A 20961-nucleotide genomic window follows, 5' to 3' on the forward strand; every position below is an offset into this window, starting at 1 on the left:
TAGGGGTAGGGAGTCTGCTGTCGGTAGGGTAGGGAGTCTGCTGTCGGTAGGGTTTCGGGAGTCTGCTGTCGGTAGGGTTAGGGAGTCTGCTGTCGGTAGGGTAGGGGTAGGGAGTCTGCTGTCGGTAGGGGTAGGGAGTCTGCTGTCGGTAGGGTAGGGAGTCTGCTGTCGGTAGGGGTAGGGATCCTGCTATCGGTAGGGTAGGGTTAGGGAGTCTGCTGTCGGTAGGGTAGGGGTAGGGAGTCTGCTGTCGGTAGGGTAGGGGTAGGGAGTCTGCTGTCGGTAGGGTAGGGGTACGGAGTATGCTATCGGTAGGGTAGGGGTAGGGAGTCTGCTGTCGGTAGGGCAGGGTTAGGGATTCTGCTGTCGGTAGAGCAGGGTTAGGGAGTCTGCTATCGGTAGGGCAGGGTTAGGGAGTCTGCTGTCGGTAGGGCAGGGTTAGGGAGTCTGCTGTCGTTAGGGATAGGGAGTCTGCTGTTGGTAGGGTAGGGGTAGGGAGTCTTTTGTCAGTAGGGTAAGGAGTCTCCTGCCGATAGGGTAGGGGTAGGGAGTTTGCTGTCGGTAGGTTTAGGGAGTTTGCTGTCGGTAGGGGTAGGGAGTCTGCTGTTGGTTGGGTTTGGGTTTCTGCTGTCGGTAGGGTAGGGAGTCTGCTGCCGGTAGGGTAGGTTTAGGGAGTCTGCTGTCGGTAGGGTAGGGGTAGGGAGTCTGCTGTCGGTAGGGTAGGGGTAGGGAGTCTGCTGTCGGTCGGGTAGGGGTAGGGAGTCTGCTGTCGGTAGGGTAGGGGTAGGGAGTCTGCTGTCGGTAGGGTAGGGGTAGGGAGTCTGCTGTCGGTCGGGTAGGGGTAGGGAGTCTGCTGTCGGTAGGGTAGGGTTAGGGAGTCTGCTGTCGGTAGGGTAGGGTTAGGGAGTCTGCTGTCGGTAGGGTAGGGGTAGGGAGTCTGCTGTCGGTAGGGTAGGGGTAGGGAGTCTGCTATCGGTAGGGTAGGGTTAGGGAGTCTGCTGTCGGTAGGGCAGAGTTGGGGAGTCTGCTGTCGTTAGGGATAGGGAGTCTGCTGTTGGTAGGGTAGGGGTAGGGAGTCTTTTGTCGGTAGGGTAAGTAGAGTCCTGCCGGTAGGTTAGGGGTAGGGAGTCTGCTGTTGGTTGGGTTTGGGATTCTGCTGTCGGTAGGGTTAGGGAGTCTGCTGTCGGTAGGCTAGGGAGTCTGCTGTCGGTAGGGGTAGGGAGTTTGCTGTCGGTAGGGTAGGGAGTCTGCTGTCGGTAGGATAGGGTTGGGGAGTCTGCTGTAGGGGTAGGGAGTCTGCTGTCGGTAGGGTTAGGGAGTCTGCTGTCGGTAATGAGTCTGCTGTTGGTAGGGTAGGGGTAGGGAGTCTGCTGTTGGTAGGGTTAGGGAGTCTGCTGTCGGTAGAGTAAGGAGTCTCCTGCCGGTAGGTTAGGGGTAGGGAGTCTGCTGTCGGTAGGGTAGGGTTAGGGAGTCTGCTGTCGGTAGGGTAGTGTTGGGGAGTCTGCTGTCGGTAGGATAGGGTTGGGGAGTCTGCTGTCGGTAGGATAGGGTTGGGGAGTCTGCTGTCGGTAGGGGTAGGGAGTCTGCTGTCTGTAGGGGTAGGGAGTCTGCTGTCGGTAGGGGTAGGGTGTCTGCTGTAGGTAGGGGTAGGGAGTCTGCTGTCGGTAGGGGTAGGGAGTCTGCTGTCGGTAGGGTAGGGGTAGGGAGTCTGCTGTCGGTAGGGTAGGGGTAGGGAGTCTGCTGTCGGTAGGGTAGGGTTAGGGAGTCTGCTGTCGGTAGGGCAGAGTTAGGGAGTCTGCTGTCGGTAGGGTAGTGTTAGGGAGTCTGCTGTCGGTAGGGTAGGGTTAGGGAGTCTGCTGTCAGTAGGGTAGGGGTAGGGAGTCTGCTGTCGGTAGGGTAGGGGTAGGGAGTCTGCTGTCGGTAGAGTAGGGGTAGGGAGTCTGCTGTCGGTAGGGTAGGGGTAGGTAGTCTGCTGTCGGTAGGGTAGGGGTAGGGAGTCTGCTTTCGGTAGGGTAGGGGTAGGTAGTCTGCTGTCGGTAGGGTAGGGGTAGGGAGTCTGCTGTCGGTAGGGTAGGGTTAGGGAGTCTGCTGTCAGTAGGGTAGGGGTAGGGAGTCTGCTGTCGGTAGGGTAGGGTAGGGAGTCTGCTGTCGGTAGGGTAGGGGTAGGGAGTCTGCTGTCGGTAGGGTAGGGGTAGGTAGTCTGCTGTCGGTAGGGTAGGGGTAGGGAGTCTGCTGTCGGTAGGGTAGGGTTAGGGAGTCTGGCCAGTGGCCAGATGTGCCAAGCTTATATCCCAAGAGACGTGCAGCTGTAATTGCTGCAAATGTTGGCTCCCCAAAGTATTGACTTTGGGGGGGTGAATAGTTATGCACGCTAAATTGTTCTGTTTTTTTGTCTTCTTCCTCATTTGTTTCATAATAATAATAAAAAATTGCATATTCATAGTGATAGGAATGTTGTGTAAATCAAATGATACAAACCCCCCAAAATCCATTTTAATTCCAGGTTGTAAGGCAACAAAATAGGAAAAATGCCAAGGGGGGTGAAGCTTTATCTCGGAAAGAGAGCAGGAACTCACGGGAGTAGGTGATGGTGGTGGATTTACTGAATCAATACAACCTCCGGTAGTGATTCTAACGTTTTCCCGCATAATACAGTGATTAGGATTAAGGTCGTCACACATGCCACGAACAATACACTTTTAGACTTGCGACGACGCACTTAGATTTTAGACAAAACAAACAAAATTGAACGATATAACTATAAAAATAAGAATAAATCATGCAGGTGAGCTCAGGGTCTGGCAGCAGTGCCGTGTCCCCAAGGGTAGCCTAGACCAGACTGATCCTCTCAGTGTCCTCCTCAGGTCAGCTCCAGCTGCTGTGTCTGTCTCCTTGCCAGGATGGGATCAGTGCATGTGTAGTGCACTACCCAAAACACAAACTCGTATGTATCTGAGATGGACACCAATTAATGCTTTACTAAGCTGAGTGATTATAAAGATTATAGCTCTCTGTCTATAATCCTTTCATCATCACAGTAGGCCCTCAAGTCTGTCTGTCTCTCTATATTACTATTACACATCAGCTAACTGAGTATAATATCCACTAACACCAGTCAGTCAGTCTGCCCACTGAGTATAATATCCACTAACACCAGTCAGTCAGTCTGCCCACTGAGCATAATATCCACTAACACCAGTCAGTCAGTCTACCCACTGAGCATAATATCCACTAACACCAGTCAGTCAGTCTGCCCACTGAGCATAATATCCACTAACACCAGTCAGCCAGCCAGTTATATGGGATGTGACTGGGTTTATATGGGATGTGGCTGGGTTTATATGGGATGTGACTGGGTTTATATGGGATGTGACTGGGTTTATATGGGATGTGACTGGGTTTATATTGAATGTGACTGGGTTTATATGGGATGTGATAGTGTGACTGGGTTTATATGGAATGTGACTGGGTTTATATGTGATGTGATAGTGTGACTGGGTTTATATGGAATGTGACTGGGTTTATATTGAATGTGACTGGGTTTATATGGGATGTGATAGTGTGACTGGGTTTATATGTGATGTGATAGTGTGACTGGGTTTATATGTGATGTGATAGTGTGACTGGGTTTATATTGAATGTGACTGGGTTTATATGTGATGTGATAGTGTGACTGGGTTTATATGTGATGTGATAGTGTGACTGGGTTTATATGGAATGTGACTGGGTTTATATTGAATGTGACTGGGTTTATATTGAATGTGACTGGGTTTATATGTGATGTGATAGTGTGACTGGGTTTATTTTGAATGTGACTGGGTTTATATGTGATGTGATAGTGTGACTGGGTTTATATGGAATGTGACTGGGTTTATATTGAATGTGACTGGGTTTATATGGGATGTGACTGGGTTTATATGGGATGTGACTGGGTTTATATGGGATGTGACTGGGTTTATATGGGATGTGATAGTGTGACTGGGTTTATATGGGATGTGATAGGGTTTATATGGGATGTGACTGGGTTTATATGGGATGTGATAGGGTTTATATGGGATATGATAGGGTTTATATAGGATGTGATAGCCTGGTTGTTGTTGTGTGATGACTGATTGAACTAAACCACTCATGTCTTTATGCCATAATATTTAATCCCAATCTCCATCTGGTTCCCTATTCAATGTGTGATCGGATTGGTCATAGCTCTGCTGCAGGGACCCAATCAATTTAATCAGAGCATCCAATCAATCTGATTAAACTATATCATGTTATTGTTTCAGCACAGCAGCCAGTTGGTTAGACTATTCCACAGTTTTAGGAACATGGCATCAACCAGTAAAATGGATGACAGGTTTGTTCCCAAATCTGTGTCCGAAATGAAACCCTATTCCCTATATCGTGCCCTATGGTGGCACCCTATTCCCTATATCGTGCCCTATGGTGGCTCCCTATTTCGTGCCCTATGGTGGCACCCTGTTCCCTATATAGTGCCCTTTGGTGGCACCCTGTTCACTATATAGTGCTCTATATATAGTGCACTACATAGAAAATAGGGTACCATTTGGGACTGACTCTAAGTGAACCTGAACATGCACAGCGTGTGCATAGGAGGATGTTTTATTAGAGTTAGGGCAGTTAGCTGTAGTGGAAACTCTGTAGCAGCCAAAAGACAAGTTGAATGATTCTGATTCCCCTGTACTGAACTGGACTCTACTGGACTGATTCCTACTGGACTGATTCCTACTGGACTGATTCCTACTGAACTGATTCCTACTTAACTGATTCCTACTTAACTGATTCCTACTTAACTGATTCCTACTGAACTGATTCCTACTGAACTGGACTCTACTGGACTGATTCCTACTGGACGGATTCCTACTGAACTGATTCCTACTGAACTGATTCCTACTGAACTGGACTCTACTGAACTGATTCCTACTGAACTGGACTCTACTGAACTGGACTCTACTGAACTGGACTCTACTGAACTGGACTCCACTGGACTGATTCCTACTGAACTGGACTCTACTGGACTGATTCCTACTGAACTGATTCCTACTGAACTGGACTCAACTGTACTGGACTCAACTGTACTGATTCCTTCTGGACTGATTCCTACTGGACTGATTCCTACTGGACTCTACTGGACTGATTCCTACTGGACTGATTCCTACTGGACTGATTCCTACTGGACTGAACTGATTCCTACTGGACTGGACCCTACTGGACTGGACTGATTCCTACTGGACTGTACTAATTCCTACTGAACCGGACTCTACTGGACTGGACTGTACTCTACTGGACTGGACTGTACTCTACTGGACTGTACTGGACTGATTCCTACTGGACTGGATTGTACTGTACTGAGTCCTACTTTACTCTACTGTCCTGTTCTATACTCTACTGGACTGGACTCTGCTGGACTGATTCCTACAGTAATGTACTGGACTACTCTACTGTACTATACTCTACTGAACTGGACTGGACTCTACTGGACTCTACTGGACTGATTCCTACTGAACTGGACTCTACTGGACTGATTCCTACTGAACTGGACTCTACTGGACTGATTCCTACTGGACTGATTCCTACTGGACTGGACTCAACTGTACTGGACTCAACTGTACTGATTCCTTCTGGACTGATTCCTACTGGACTGATTCCTACTGGACTGATTCCTACTGGACTGGACTCTACTGGACTGATTCCTAGTGGACTGATTCCTACTGGACTGAACTGATTCCTACTGGACTGGACTCTACTGGACTGGACTCTACTGGACTGATTCCTACTGGACTGAACCCTACTGGACTGGAATGATTCCTACTGGACTGTACTAATTCCTACTGAACCGGACTCTACTGGACTGGACTGATTCCTACTGTACTGGACTCTACTGGACTGATTCCTACTGGATTGTACTGTACTGAGTCCTACTTTACTCTACTGTCCTGTTCTATACTCTACTGGCCTGGACTCTGCTGGACTGATTCCTACAGTAATGTACTGGACTACTCTACTGTACTATACTCTACTGAACTGGACTGGACTCTACTGGACTGGACTCTACTGGACTGCTCTACTGGACTGTATTGATTCCTACTGTACTCTACTGGACTGGACCCTACTGGACTGGACTCTACTGAGCTGGACTGGACTCTACTGGGCTGGGCTGGACTGGACTCTACTGGACTGGACTCTACTGGACTGTATTGATTCCTACTGTACTCTACTGGACTGGACTCTACTGGACTGACTCCTACTGTACTGGACGCTACTCTACTGGACTGTATTGATTCCTACTGTACTCTACTGGACTGGACTGGACTCTACTGGACTGGGCTGGGCTGGACACTACTGGACTGGACTACTGGACTGGACTCTACTGGACTGTACTATACTGGACTGATTCCTACTGTACTGGATTGATTCCTACTGTACTGGGCTGATTCCTACTGTAATGTACTGGACTAGTTCCTACTGTAATGTACCGGCCTCTACTGGACTGGACTCTACTGGACTGGACTCTACTGGACTGTATTGATTCCTACTGTACTCTACTGGACTGGACTCTACTGGACTGACTCCTACTGTACTGGACGCTACTCTACTGGTCGCTACTCTACTGGACTGGACTGTACTGGACTGATTCCTACTGAACTGGACTCTACTGGACTGTACCGAACTGGACTGTACTGGACTCTACTGTACTGGACTCTACTGTACTGGACTCTACTGGACTACTGTACTGGACTCTACTGGACTATTGTACTGGACTGGACTAATGTACTGGACTCTACTGGACTACTGTACTGGACTCTACTGGACTATTGTACTCGACTGGACTAATGTACTGGACTCTACTGGACTGGACTACTGTACTGGACTGGACAACTGTACTGGACTGGACTACTGGACTGTACTGGACTAGACTACTGGACTCTACTGGACTCTACTGGACTGGACTACTGTACTGGACTCTACTGGACTGGACAACTGGACTGGACTACTGTACTGGACTGGACTCTACTGTTCTACTGGACTGGACTCGACTCGACTGGACTGGACTGGACTCGACTGGACTGGACTCTGCTGGACTGTAGTTTATCATGGTCTGAGTGTCTTTAAGGTGCCTTTTGACAAATTCTAAGTGGGCTGTCATGTGCCTTTTACTGAGGAGTGGCTTCTGTCTGGCCACTACCATAAAGCCCTGATTGGTGGAGTGCTGCAGAGATGGTTGTCCTGGAAGGTTCTCCCACCTCCACAGAGGAACTCCGGAGCTCTGTCAGAGTGACCATCGGGTTCTTGACCAAGGCCCTTCTCCCCCAATTGCTCAGTTTGGCCGGGAGGCCAGCTCTAGGAAGAGTCTTGGTGGTTCCAAACTATCTTTAACCTGTCCTGACCTCTCTACAGGTCAGAGTGGATATCTTTAACCTGTCCTGACCTCTACAGGGTCAGAGTGGATATTTTTAACCTGTCCTGGCCTCTCTACAGGGTCAGAGTGGATATCTTTAACCTGTCCTGACCTCTCTACAGGGTCAGAGTGGATATCTTTAACCTGTCCTGACCTCTCTACAGGGTCAGAGTGGATATCTTTAACCTGTCCTGGCCTCTCTATAGGGTCAGAGTGGATATCTTTAACCTGTCCTGACCTCTCTACAGGGTCAGAGTGGATATCTTTAACCTGTCTTGACCTCTCTACAGGTCAGAGTGGATATCTTTAACCTGTCCTGACCTCTATAGGGTCAGAGTGGATATCTTTAACCTGTCCTGACCTCTCTACAGGGTCAGAGTGGATATCTTTAACCTGTCCTGACCTCTCTACAGGGTCAGAGTGGATATCTTTAACCTGTCCTGGCCTCTCTATAGGGTCAGAGTGGATATCTTTAACCTGTCCTGGCCTCTCTACAGGGTCAGAGTGGATATCTTTAACCTGTCCTGACCTCTCTACAAGGTCAGAGTGGATATCTTTAACCTGTCCTGACCTCTCTACAGGGTCAGAGTGGATATCTTTAACCTGTCCTGACCTCTCTACAGGGTCGGAGTGGATCCAGATCAAGACCTGCAACAATGTGGAGATAACTTCCTGCTCTTTCAAGGGGTGAGTCTATGGTTCTGTCCTCAATGGAGCCCTATTCCCTATATAGTGCACTACTTTAGACCAGAACCCTATTCCCTATATAGTGCACTACTTTAGACCAGAGCCCTATTCCCTATATAGTGCACTACTTTAGACCAGAGCCCTATTCTTTATATAGTGCACTACTTTAGACCAGGGCCATATTCCCTATATAGTGCACTACTTTAGACCAGAGCCCTATTCGCTATATAGTGCACTACTTTAGACCAGAGCCCTATTCTTTATATAGTGCACTACTTTAGACCAGGGCCCTATTCCCTATATAGCGCACTACTTTAGACCAGAGCCTGGTTCAAGCCCTGTTCCCTCTGGTTATACAAGCCCTGTTCCCTCTGGTTATTCAAGCCCTGTTCCCTCTGGTTATTCAAGCCCTGTTCCCTCTGGTTATTCAAGCCCTGTTCCCTCTGGTTATTCAAGCCATGTTCCCTCTGGTTATTCAAGCCCTTTTCCCTCTGGTTATACAAGCCCTGTTCCTTCTGGTTATTCAAGCCCTGTTCCCTCTGGTTATTCAAGCCCTGTTCCCTCTGGTTATTCAAGCCCTGTTCCCTCTGGTTATTCAAGCCCTGTTCCCTCTGGTTATACAAGCCCTGTTCCCTCTGGTTATACAAGCCCTGTTCCCTCTGGTTATTCAAGCCCTGTTCATGTCACCATCTGTTCCCTTTGGTGGTGGAGAACATTTTGTTAAAGTTTATTACCTGCAATTCTACACATCTTGTCATTGTGATGCAAAGAATAATTTGCTGTTTTAAAGCACATTTTCTTGGAATTCTATACATTTTGCCCTGTCTCATGTGTATTCATGGGATATTTGAGTGACAAGAAAAATACAACAATATCTATGTGCTAAAAAACCTAACTGATCTGTAGGCGGGTTGATCTGGACATTTCTGACAAGTTATAAATATCTCTCTAAGAGGAACTGGTGATGCACCACCTTGTGCTTTCTACTATTACAACTCTCAAGAGGAAGTTTAAAACTCTTCTACCCTGCCCTCCACTGGAGAGATATAAACTGTTCTGGCATCAGGGGAAAGAGACCCCTCTTCATCAGTCAACTTTGATGTCACTTCCTCTTCTACTGGTTGCCGGATGTTGTGGTTGGTTCAGGGTTCATGGCCTATCAGGGTAAGACTGAAAACAGTCGAAGTTGTTTCCTGTGTGTCTTGGCTCTTTGAACAGCCCTGGAGCGCCTCCGACTACAAAACACTCATTACAAGACAAAGGAGCTGATCGTGGACTATAGGAGAAGGAAGGCCAAGCAGGCCCCCATTGACATCGACAGATGTTAATGGGGGCCAAGTTCCTTGGTGTCCACATCACTAACAAACTGTCATGGTCCAAGCACACCAAGACAGTCGTGAAGAGGGCACAACAACACCTATTCCCCCTCAGGAGACTGAAAAGATTTGACATGAGTCCCCAGATCCTCAAAAAGTTCTACAGCTGCACCATCGAGAGCATCCTGACCAGTTGCATCACTGCCTGGTATGGCAACTGCTCAGCATCTGACAGTAAGGCGCTACAGAGGGTAGTGCGTACGGCCCAATACATCACTGGGGACAAGCTTCCTGCCATCCAGGACCTATATACTAGGCAGTGTCAGAGGAAGGCCCAAAAATTGTCAAGAACTCCAGTCACCCAAGTCATAGACTGTTCTCTCTGCTACCTCAAGCGGTACCGAAGCACTAGCTCCAAGACTGCTGCAGTTAACTGCTGCAGTTAATCAAATGAACTGCATTATTGGTTACATGCTTGTAAGTAAGCATTTCACTGTTGTATTCGGCACATGTGACAAAAAAAACATTTGAATTGATTTGATACAACTGACTCTATATAGTGGCCTTCCGAAAGTATTCATACCCCTTCACTCATTCAACGTTTTGTTGTGTCACAGCTTGAATTCAACATGGATTCCATGAACACACATTTCTCACCCTTCTACACACCCCATAATAAAGTGAAAACGTGTTTTTGAAATGTTACATTTTTGAGGGGGGGGGGGGATTAAGTATAGCAATATCTAATTAACATAAGTATTCAGTCACTCCAGAATCACCTTTGACAGCTGTGAGTGTTTCTGGGTAAATGTCTAAGAGCTTTGCACACCTGCATTGTACAACATTTACCCATTATTATTTTCCAAAATTCTTCAAGCTCTGTCAAATTGGTTGTTGATCATTGCTAGAAAACCATTTTCAATTCTTGCCATAGATTTTCAAGCAGATTTAAGTCAACTCGGCCACTCAGGAACATTCACTGTCTTCTTGTTAAGAAACTCCAGTGTAGATTCGGCCTTGTGTTTTAGGTTATTGTCCTGCTGAAAGGTGAATTCATCTCCCAGTGTCTGGTGGAAAGCAGACTGAAGCAGGTTTTCCTCTAGGATTTATCCTGTGCTTAGTTAACGACTGGGAAGTTTTTCAGGATAAAAAATAAAAGGAATGGAGCTATTACAAGCATACCCATAACATGAGAAGCCACCACTGTTCTTGAAAATATGGAGAGTGGTACTCAGTAATGTGTTGTATTGGATTTGGGGACTGATTTAGTGGAACAGGGTTGTCTACCCCTGGTGTATAGGATCCAGGAACAGGGTTGTCTACCCCTGGTGTGTAGGGTCCAGGAACAGGGTTGTCTACCCCTGGTGTATAGGGTCCAGGAATAGGGTTGTCTACTCCTGGCGTATTGGTCATTTGGGACAACACCTCTGTCTCTGTCTCTGCTTTACCAGCCTGCCAATAGACTGACCCCTCCCATTCTCTCCTGTTCAATGTGTCCTGTCCTCTGCTAAGTGGTTTTCCACAACGGAAAGAGGGGTGTGAATACTGTCAACATTGTCATGGATTCAGGAACACTGATGATCCATCCAACAAGTGCAGGGATATTCAACTCTCAACTCCAACAAGTGCAGGGATATTCAACTCTTAAATCCAACAAGTGCAGGGATATTCAACTCTCAAATCCAACAAGTGCAGGGATATTCAACTCTCAAATCCAACAAGTGCAGGGATATTCAACTCTCAAATCCAACAAGTGCAGGGATATTCAACTCTCAAATCCAACAAGTGCAGGGATATTCAACTCTCAAATCCAACAAGTGCAGGGATATTCAACTCTCAAATCCAACAAGTGCAGGGATATTCAACTCTCAAATCCAACAAGTGCAGGGATATTCAACTCTCAAATCCAACAAGTGCAGGGATATTCAACTCTCAAATCCAACAAGTGCAGGGATATTAAACTCTTAAATCCAACAAGTGCAGGGATATTCAACTCTCAAATCCAACAAGTGCAGGGATATTCAACTCTCAAATCCAACAAGTGCAGGGTTATTCAACTCTCAAATCCAACAAGTGCAGGGATATTCAACTCTCAAATCCAACAAGTGCAGGGATATTCAACTCTCAAATCCAACAAGTGCAGGGATATTCAACTCTCAAATCCAACAAGTGCAGGGATATTCAACTCTCAAATCCAACAAGTGCAGGGATATTCAACTCTCAAATCCAACAAGTGCAGGGATATTCAACTCTCAAATCCAACAAGTGCAGGGATATTCAACTCTCAAATCCAACAAGTGCAGGGATATTCAACTCTCAAATCCAACAAGTGCAGGGATATTCAACTCTCAAATCCAACAAGTGCAGGGATATTCAACTCTCAAATCCAACAAGTGCAGGGATATTCAACTCTCAAATCCAACAAGTGCAGGGATATTCATCTCTCAAATCCAACAAGTGCAGGGATATTCAACTCTCAAATCCAACAAGTGCAGGGATATTCAACTCTCAAATCCAACAAGTGCAGGGATATTCAACTCTCAAATCCAACAAGTGCAGGGATATTCAACTCTCAAATCCAACAAGTGCAGGGGTTTTCATCTCTTACCCTATGAGGTCCAGAGCCTGCTGGTTTTCTGTTCTTCCTGATAAATAATTGCATCCACTAAATCAGTCCCCGATTAGAGGGGAAGAATGAAAAAAACGCAGTGGAACTGGCTTTGAGTGCCAGAGTTGGATTTAAGGGCCCTAGTTGATCCACAGGATGGTGGTTGAAGGTGTGAACATGATGGATGTTGTGTAAATGTCTTTCTGTAGGACGGGACCATGCCAGAAGTCAGTAAAACCAAGCAGGAGAGCGCCTGGCTCTTCAGGCTGTGGTACACCTTCGATCACAAGTATCCTTTTAATATGTTGTTTCACCAAGACACCCAGAGAACTCCACTTATTGGTTGATCTCAACTTTCTGACCTTTCCACTATGCTGATATGGAGGGAATTCTGTGGCTGTGGAGAGGTACTTGAGGGACAAATGCTGAAATTAACATTCCCTCCCTCTCCTCCCCTCCCTCTCCTCCCCTCCCTCTCTCACTCCCTCTCCTCCTCTCACTCTCTTCCTCCCCTCCCTCTCTCACTCTCTTCCTCCCCTCCCTCTCCTCCCCTCCCTCTCCTCCCCTCCCTCTCTCACTCCTCTCCTCCTCTCACTCTCTTCCTCCCCTCCCTCTCTCACTCTCTTCCTCCCCTCCCTCTCCTCCCCTCCCTCTCTCACTCCCTCTCCTCCTCTCACTCTCTTCCTCCCCTCCCTCTCTCACTCTCTTCCTCCCCTCCCTCTCCTCCCCTCCCCTCCCTCTCCTCCCCTCCCTCTCTCACTCCCTCTCCTCCTCTCACTCTCTTCCTCCCCTCCCTCTCTCACTCTCTTCCTCCCCTCCCTCTCTCACTCTCTTCCTCCCATCCCTCTCACCCTCCCCCCTCCCCCCTCCCCTTCCTCCCCTCCCTCCCTCTATTTTTTACCTAACACTTATTTTTCTTAACTGCATTGTTTGTTAAGTGCTTGTAAGTAAGTATTTCACTGTAAGGTCTACTACACCTGCTGTCAAACTCCCGTTGTCTCTTTGTCCATGTATAGGAGACACGTGGGCTGTGCTAGCCACTATACCCTTCAATACCCACTGAGACGGGCTAGCTGGGTAGCCTTCAATTCCCTCTGAGACGGGCTAGCTAGATACCCTTCAATACCCTCTGAGCCGGGCTAGCCACTATACCCTTCAATACCCACTGAGACAGGCTAGCTGTGTAGCCTTCAATACCCTCTGAGACGGGCTAGCTAGATACCCTTCCGTAACCACGGAGACGGGCTAGCTAGATACCCTTCCGTAACCGCGGAGACGGGCTAGCTAGATACCCAGGCAGAATACTCCTCTCTACTCTACTACCCACACTGGGACAAGGTGTTTCCTTCTGTTACAACAGAGTGGGTTTGTTCTCTTTCTTCCCCTTCTACCCATCCTGCTCTCCCGCTCCTGCCTCCTCTCCCGCTCCTTCCTCCTCTCCCGCTCCTTCCTCCTCTCCCGCTCCCGCCTCCTCTCCCGCTCCCTCCCCCTGCTCCCCCCTCCTCTCCCGCTCCTTCCTCCTCTCCCGCTCCTGCCTCCTCTCCCGCTCCTTCCTCCTCTCCCGCTCCTTCCTCCTCTCCCGCTCCCGCCTCCTCTCCCGCTCCCTCCCCCTGCTCCCCCCTCCTCTCCTGCTCCCTCCTCCTGCTCCCTCCTCCTCTCCCTGAACCCAGGGGTTTAGCAGAAGGCCTTGCCTACACAGCAACACACTCAGCCCTCATTATGCTGACTACTATCAATTTGTCAACATGAAAACTGATATTCTGACATCCCACTAGACTTTTACACCTTCTCAGATTAATCTTGAGCTAATCCAGAAATCACTGTGTTAGAGTTCCTTGGGTAATATTAGTATGGAAAGGTATTTGTCTTCCTTAAGGGTATGCCAGCTACCTGAAGCCCATGTTGACTCACAGTGGTCCTCCTCTCACCACGACCCTGCCATCCTGCTGTGGTCCCCTGGCACGATGCTTCACCAGCCCTCAGGCCTACGAGGTGAGTACTGGATGCTGCACACAGTGTATACAATCACAATCATATGCACACACATTCACAGACGCAACACGCACACAAAAAATACATCACAAATGCATGTACAGTGTACCCCACCTAGTCTCATAATGTTTACATGCCCCTTATCAAATCAACTTAGATATATTGAGGATGTACAGTTTTTGTTTATGTTAGCTGGGTGGGGAAGATACTTTACTGTCAAAGAGGAACAAAGCAGAAATGTCACACGCTCTGGTTTCACATGTTATTACCGTTACAACATCTACAGTGACTAATGAAATCAGCACCTGACTCATTCTCCTATTTGTTATGAAAAGATTAAATGTCGTTAGTTAACCAGCTCAGTGTGCAGGACAGCAGGCTAGCAGGTTGTCGGTCCTACTGACGGGTTGTCGGTCCTACTGACGGGTTGTCGGTCCTACTGACGGGTTGTCGGTTGTCGTCCTACTGACGGGTTGTCGGTCCTACTGACGGGTTGTCGTCCTACTGACGGGTTGTCGGGTTGTCGTCCTACTGACGGGTTGTCGGTCCTACTGCCGGGTCCTACTGACGGGTTGTCGTCCTACTGACGGGTTGTCGTCCTACTGACGGGTTGTCGGTCCTACTGACGGGTTGTCGGTCCTACTGACGGGTTGTCGGTTGTCGTCCTACTGACGGGTTGTCGTCCTACTGACGGGTTGTCGTCCTACTGACGGGTCCTACTGACGGGTTGTCGTCCTACTGACGGGTCCTACTGACGGGTTGTCGGTCCTACTGACGGGTTGTCGGTCCTACTGACGGGTTGTCGTCAGCAAAGTTAGAGCCAGTACATCACTGGGGTCAAGCTTCCTGCCATCCAGGACCAATATACTAGGCGGTGTCAGAGGAAGGCCCAAAAATTGTCATGGACTCCGGTCACCAAAGTTATAGACTGTTCTCTCTGCTACCGCATGGCAAGCGGTACCGGAGCGCCAAGTCTAGGACCAAAAGGCTCCTAAACAGCTTCTACCTCCAAGCCATAAGACTGCTGAACAACTCAACTAATCAAACGGCCACCGGACTATTGACATTGACCCCCCCTTTGTTTTTACACTGCTTTTACTCACTGTTTAGTATCTATGCATAGTCACTTCACGAATGACCTTTAACCTGTACCCCTGCATATTGACTAGGTACCAGTACCCCCTGTATATAGCCTCGTTATTGTTATGTACATTTCTTGTTACTTTTTGATTAATTCAATATTTTTTCTAACTTTTGTTTATTTCTCTACATTGTTGGTTAATTGTTTGTAGATGTGACAAACAAAACTTGATTTGATCTCAACACACAGCTATCATTCAGGTACTCCAGTATGGCCAACCTCATCAGCTCACTCAATACACAGCTTTCATTCAGGCTCCAGTATGGCCAACCTCATCAGCTCACTCAACACACAGCTATCATTCAGGTACTCCAGTATGGCCAACCTCATCAGCTCACTCAATACACAGCTTTCATTCAGGCTCCAGTATGGCCAACCTCATCAGCTCACTCAATACACAGCTTTCATTCAGGCACTCCAGTATGGCCATCCTCATCAGCTCACTCAATACACAGCTATCATTCAGGCTCCAGTATGGCCAACCTCATCAGCTCACTCAATACACAGCTATCATTCAGGCACTCCAGCATGGCCAACCTCATCAGCTCACTCAATACACAGCTATCATTCAGGCACTCCAGTATGTCCAACCTCATCAGCTCACTCAATACACAGCTATCATTCAGGCTCCTGTATGGCCAACCCCATCAGCTCACTCAATACACAGCTATCATTCAGGCACAACCGCATCAGCTCGCTCAGTGAGCCCAAGATGTGAAGGTTGGTGACTCTCACAGGCTGACAACACCACTCGCGTCCTGTGCGCAAGCGTTGCAAAATAAATCTAGAAATCTATGTTATTCAATTATTGTACCCACACTGCTCGCGCACACCAACGAGCGTCTGCGTTGCCAAGAGCTAAAATAGAAATCACTTCTATTTCTGACGCACATCGCGCTGCAAGTCCTGCCTCTCCCATCTCCTCATTGGTTTATAGAAGTAGGTACCTACGTGCCATCTCCTCATTGGTTATACCCAGGTGGGTGATTTGAAAGACGAACGAGGTCGGTGGCGGTAAAGCACCTAATTTATGAAAGTTGCCAATCGCAATATGAAGTCAAGAGAAGAAAACGCCTGGAAGGAGGAGAGATGACTAGAAACGATTCGTTTGACCGTTTTATGTGTGGATTAATTGATGGAGTAGAGGACCTTGTGCATTTCAGGTAAAATAACACCTCAATGTTTATATCCCAAGACAAATTAGCTACCAACAGCAAGCTAGCTAAAAAAGACAAACATGAGATAGCAAGCTAGCTAGCTAAATTTCCATAAATATTGAATGCTTTTCGACCTGTCCCCAAATTAATATAATTGGTTCAGAGTTTGTTTTGATATTTTAACCTGTGTGTCGTGATGGCGTTTGGTGTGGGGGGGACAAAATACATTTATGCACGATGGCACACGATGGCGCACAACCGGTTTGGGTTCCGTGTCAGGGTTCCAGAGCTTTGCTCTATGAGTCCATCTGCTTTCAAGGATGTTGCTATCCTTGGAAGGTCCTTATGGCTATGAGTTGAACTGCTATTCCAATGTTGAGACTTCTCAGCAAGCTGCCGAAGTATCTTCGAGATGGTTTCATAGAGCCCTTACAGCTGAAGGGTCAACTACACTCCGAAAACCTTAATCCCTACAATCTGCCAAGGTGGCTTCAAGACAAGGCTCAGCAGCAGAGACTGTCAAGCAGACTGGTCCAGTGCTACCATCAAGAACAGGTGCAGAGCAACAGTAGAGAGAGGCAGAACCTCAGATCCAAGGTTCAGACCGCCAACATGGTGCGGACCCACTGAATCCTAGTGCACAGTGCACTCAATCAGTGGTACCTCCTGCGACTGAAACCCATATGAAGTTCACTATTAACTATATTTTCTGTAACAGCAGTCAACACTACATCACCAGGTGCACAAATATGAAGGGAGAATCCAAGACAAAGATAGAGAAGTGGATAAAAGATGGAAAATGTTACTGGAAGTGTGGCCATGCCCACTTTCCTAGAGAGTGTACCGTGAAGAAGCCATGTTATGATTGTGGTGGGATACATCTACAGGTTCTTCATATCCCAAATGCTACTCCGTATGCTTCTTGGAAAGAGCTAGTAGGACCACCAGGACCACCAGAGGGTGGCGCTGCAGGACACTGCTCTTCCCATACCTTCTCACAGAGCTGCTGAAATGGCCCTCCTCAGACACTGCCATCTTCCTAGCTTCTGAAGTCACAAAAACCAGTCCCTCAGAGCAGCTGGCTCAGTAGCTCTTGAGCTGGACCACACAACCCTGACCAAGTGACCCCTCACCTGGTCTTGATAGGGCGGCAGGATGCAGGGATGCAAACTTGTCACCTTTTGGCAAAATTTGCTGTTTTTTGAATCCAAAATAGGTGGCCTACGTAATTAGTGTAGATCCCATGAGGGGATTGGATCCCTACTGGCTGTAAGCAAACGAGTGACGCACAATTGGAAAGATACTGACTGTATCCAAGGCTCAGCCAATCGTTTTACATAACAACAGAATGCAGTGCAGCACGCGACTGAAGAAAGAAGAGACAACCAACTGACCAGTTACAGCAGCACGTCCCCTGAACGGTAACGGAGAGGTAACGTTAGGTGAGAAGCCTGACCACAGAGACCGGGGTGAGAAGGTTACAGCAGAACGTCCCCTGAACGATAACAAAGAGGTAACGTTAGGTGAGAAGCCTGACCACAGAGACCGGGGTGAGAAGGTTACAGCAGCACTTCCCTGAACGATAACAAAGAGGTAACGTTAGGTGAGAAGCCTGACCACAGAGACCGGGGTGAGAAGGTTACAGCAGCACGTCCCCTGAACAGTAACGGAGAGGTAACGTTAGGTGAGAAGCCTGACCACAGAGACCGGGGTGAGAAGGTTACAGCAGCACGTCCCCTGAACAAATACGGAGAGGTAACGTAAGGTGAGAAGCCTGACCACAGAGACCGGGGTGAAAAGGATACAGCAGTCCCCTGAACAGTAACAGAAAGGTAACGTTGGGTGAGAAGCCTGACCACGGAGACCGGGGTGAGAAGGTTACAGCAGCACGTCCCATGAATGGTAACGAAGATGTAATGGTAGGTGAGAAGCCTGACCATGGAGACCGGGGTGATAAGGTTACAGCAGTCCCCTGAACGATAACGGAGAGGTAACGCTAGGTGAGAAGCCTGACCACGGAGACCGGGGGGGGTGAGAAGGTTACAGCAGTCCCCTGAACGATAACACTCACTTCTTCAATAAAAAGGATCAAGTGGAGCTGGAGCTGGGCCTGGTTTAAGACGGACGCCACTATAGAGGTGAAACGAAACACACACGTTCCCTCTTTCTCTCTTCTTCAATACAGTGGATAAAAGGGTTGCCAGGTGTTACTCTCTGCCTGAAAGAGATCAATTATGCCAACAAAGGGTATCCTGCTCTGCTGGCACATTGTAGAACAGATGTCCACAGGCAGAAAGTGTACAATGTAATAATGTGCAGTGTAGCCCAAGATATTTTTTGTTGTTGTGTTGAACTTGACAGTAGTGTGTGTGTGTGTGTGTGTGTGTGTGTGGGGGGGGGATTATTGTTTTTTTTCTTACTCACTGAATATAGTTTTTCCACACATGTAGCCTTGTGCACTTGATCGATGTCTATAGTGGCCACCATAATAGAGCAAAAATGGAATGCTTGTTTTGTTTAATTCTATTTCTACTTGAATTTCTACTGCAATATTAGTGGATTGTTTTGAGTGTCGTTTGCAGTAAAGTCTAGGCAACAAATAACACTGGATTTCTTTCTTTACATTTTTTAGCTGTGAGTTCGGTTCACATCATATTCTGTAGACCACACTACCTACCGAGAGAGTTTTCATCTGTATTCTTTGTAGCTGTTTACATACCACCACAGTCAGAGGCTGGCACTAAGACAGCATTGAATGAGCTGTGTTCTTCCATAAGCAAACAAGAAACCGCTCACCCAGAGGCGGCGCTCCTAGTAGCCGGGGACTTTAATGCAGGGAAACTTAAATCCGTTTTACCAAATTTCTATCAACATGTGCGACCAGAAGGAAAACAATTCTGGACCACCTTTACTCCACACACAGAGATGCATACAAAGCTCTCCCTCGCCCTCCATTTGACAAATCTGACCATAATTCTATCCTCCTGATTCCGGCTTACAAGCAAAAACTAAAGCAGGAAGCACCAGTGACTCGGTCTATAAAAAAGTGGTCAGATGAAGCAGATGCTAAACTACAGGAGTGTTTTGCAGCACAGACTGGATTCCGGGATTCTTCCGATGGTATTGAGGAGTACACCACATCAGTCACTGGCTTCATCAATAAGTGCATCGATGACTTCTTCCCCACAGTGAGTGTACGTACATACCCCAACCAGAAGCCATGGATTACAGGCAACATCCGCACTGAGCTAAAGGCTAGACTCTAACCCGGAAGCTTATAAGATATCCCTCTATGCTCTCCCCCGAAACATCAAAGAGGCAAGCGTCAATAAAGGACTAAGATTGAATCGTACTACACCGGCTCTGACGCTCGTCGGATGTGGCAGGGCTTGCAAACCATTACAGACTACAAAGGGAAGCACAGTCGAGAGCCTATCAGACGAGCCTACCAGACGAGCTAAACCACTTCTATGCTCGCTTTTGAGGCAAATAACACTGTAACATACATGAGAGCACCAGCTGTTCCGGAAAACTGTGTGATCACTCTCTCTGCAGCCGATGTGAGTAAGACCTTTAAACAGGTCAACATTCACAAGGCCGCAGGGCCAGACAAATTACCAGAACGTGTACTGCGAGCAGGCGCTGACCAACTGGTAAGTGTCTTCACTGTCATTTTCAACCTCTCCCTGTCCGCGTCTATAATACCAACATGTTTTACGCCGACCACCATAGTCCATGTGCCCAAGAACACTAAGGGAACCTGCCTAAATTACTACTGACACGTAGCACTCACTTCTGTAGCCATGAAGTGCTTTGAAAGGCTGGTCATAGCTCACATCATCACCCCAGAAACCCTAGACCCACTCCAATTTGCATACCACCCCAACAGATCCACAGATGATGCAATCTCCATTGCACTCCATGCTGCCCTTCCCACCTGGACACAAGGAACACCTATGCTTCCTACCTAATGCTTCATTGACTACAGCTCAGCGTTCAACACCATAGTGCCCTCAAAGCTCATCAATAAGCTAAATTCCCTGGGATTTAACACCTCCCTCTGCACATGGATCCTGGACTTCCTGACGGGCCGCCCCCAGGTGATGAGGGTAGGCAACAACACGTCTGCCATGCTGATCCTCAACACTGTGGCCCCTCAGGGGTGCGTGCTCAGTCCCCTCCTGTACTCCCTGTTCACTCATGACTGCATGGCCAGGCACGACTCCAACACCATCATTACATTTGCCGATGACACAACAGTGGTAGGCCTGTTCAGGTCTCCTGTAATAAAACGAAGGGCTCTATGAAAAACACCATCCAGGGGTTTAAGAGTAGAGGCAGCTGCACTTTGATAACTAGTATCACCATAACAACCATAACAACATCATTTACTGTTCTGGCTCCTCTCTGCTGTGGGATATTTATTATCTTAGCCCCCCCCCAATAGAATCAACAGGGCTTTAGTATCCATCAGTCCTCTAGTGTTCTGGCTCCTCTCTACTGTGGGATATTTATTATCTTAGCCCCCCCCCCCCCAATAGAATCAGCAGGGCTTTAGTATCCATCAGCCCTGTTGTGTTCTGGCTCCTCTCATCTGTAGGAAAATAAATAACTCAACTGTTTGAAAGTAAGGGGATATGCTATGG

At 47.8% G+C, this 20961-nt stretch overlaps 1 protein-coding gene across 1 annotated transcript in view; it reads left to right on the forward strand.

The window, feature by feature from the left end:
- Positions 1-20961, forward strand: part of slc9a7 (solute carrier family 9 member 7) — a 303023-nt gene that overhangs the window by 269354 nt on the left and 12708 nt on the right. The window contains exons 13-15 of the mRNA XM_036977980.2: positions 8038-8101; positions 12235-12314; positions 13912-14017. Of these exons, the coding sequence (XP_036833875.2) occupies positions 8038-8101; positions 12235-12314; positions 13912-14017 (250 nt within the window). The remainder of the gene's footprint in view (positions 1-8037; positions 8102-12234; positions 12315-13911; positions 14018-20961) is intronic.

Source organism: Oncorhynchus mykiss, chromosome 1, assembly GCF_057628025.1.
Source record: "Oncorhynchus mykiss isolate SJ-2025 chromosome 1, ASM5762802v1, whole genome shotgun sequence".
Taxonomy (NCBI): domain Eukaryota; kingdom Metazoa; phylum Chordata; class Actinopteri; order Salmoniformes; family Salmonidae; genus Oncorhynchus; species Oncorhynchus mykiss.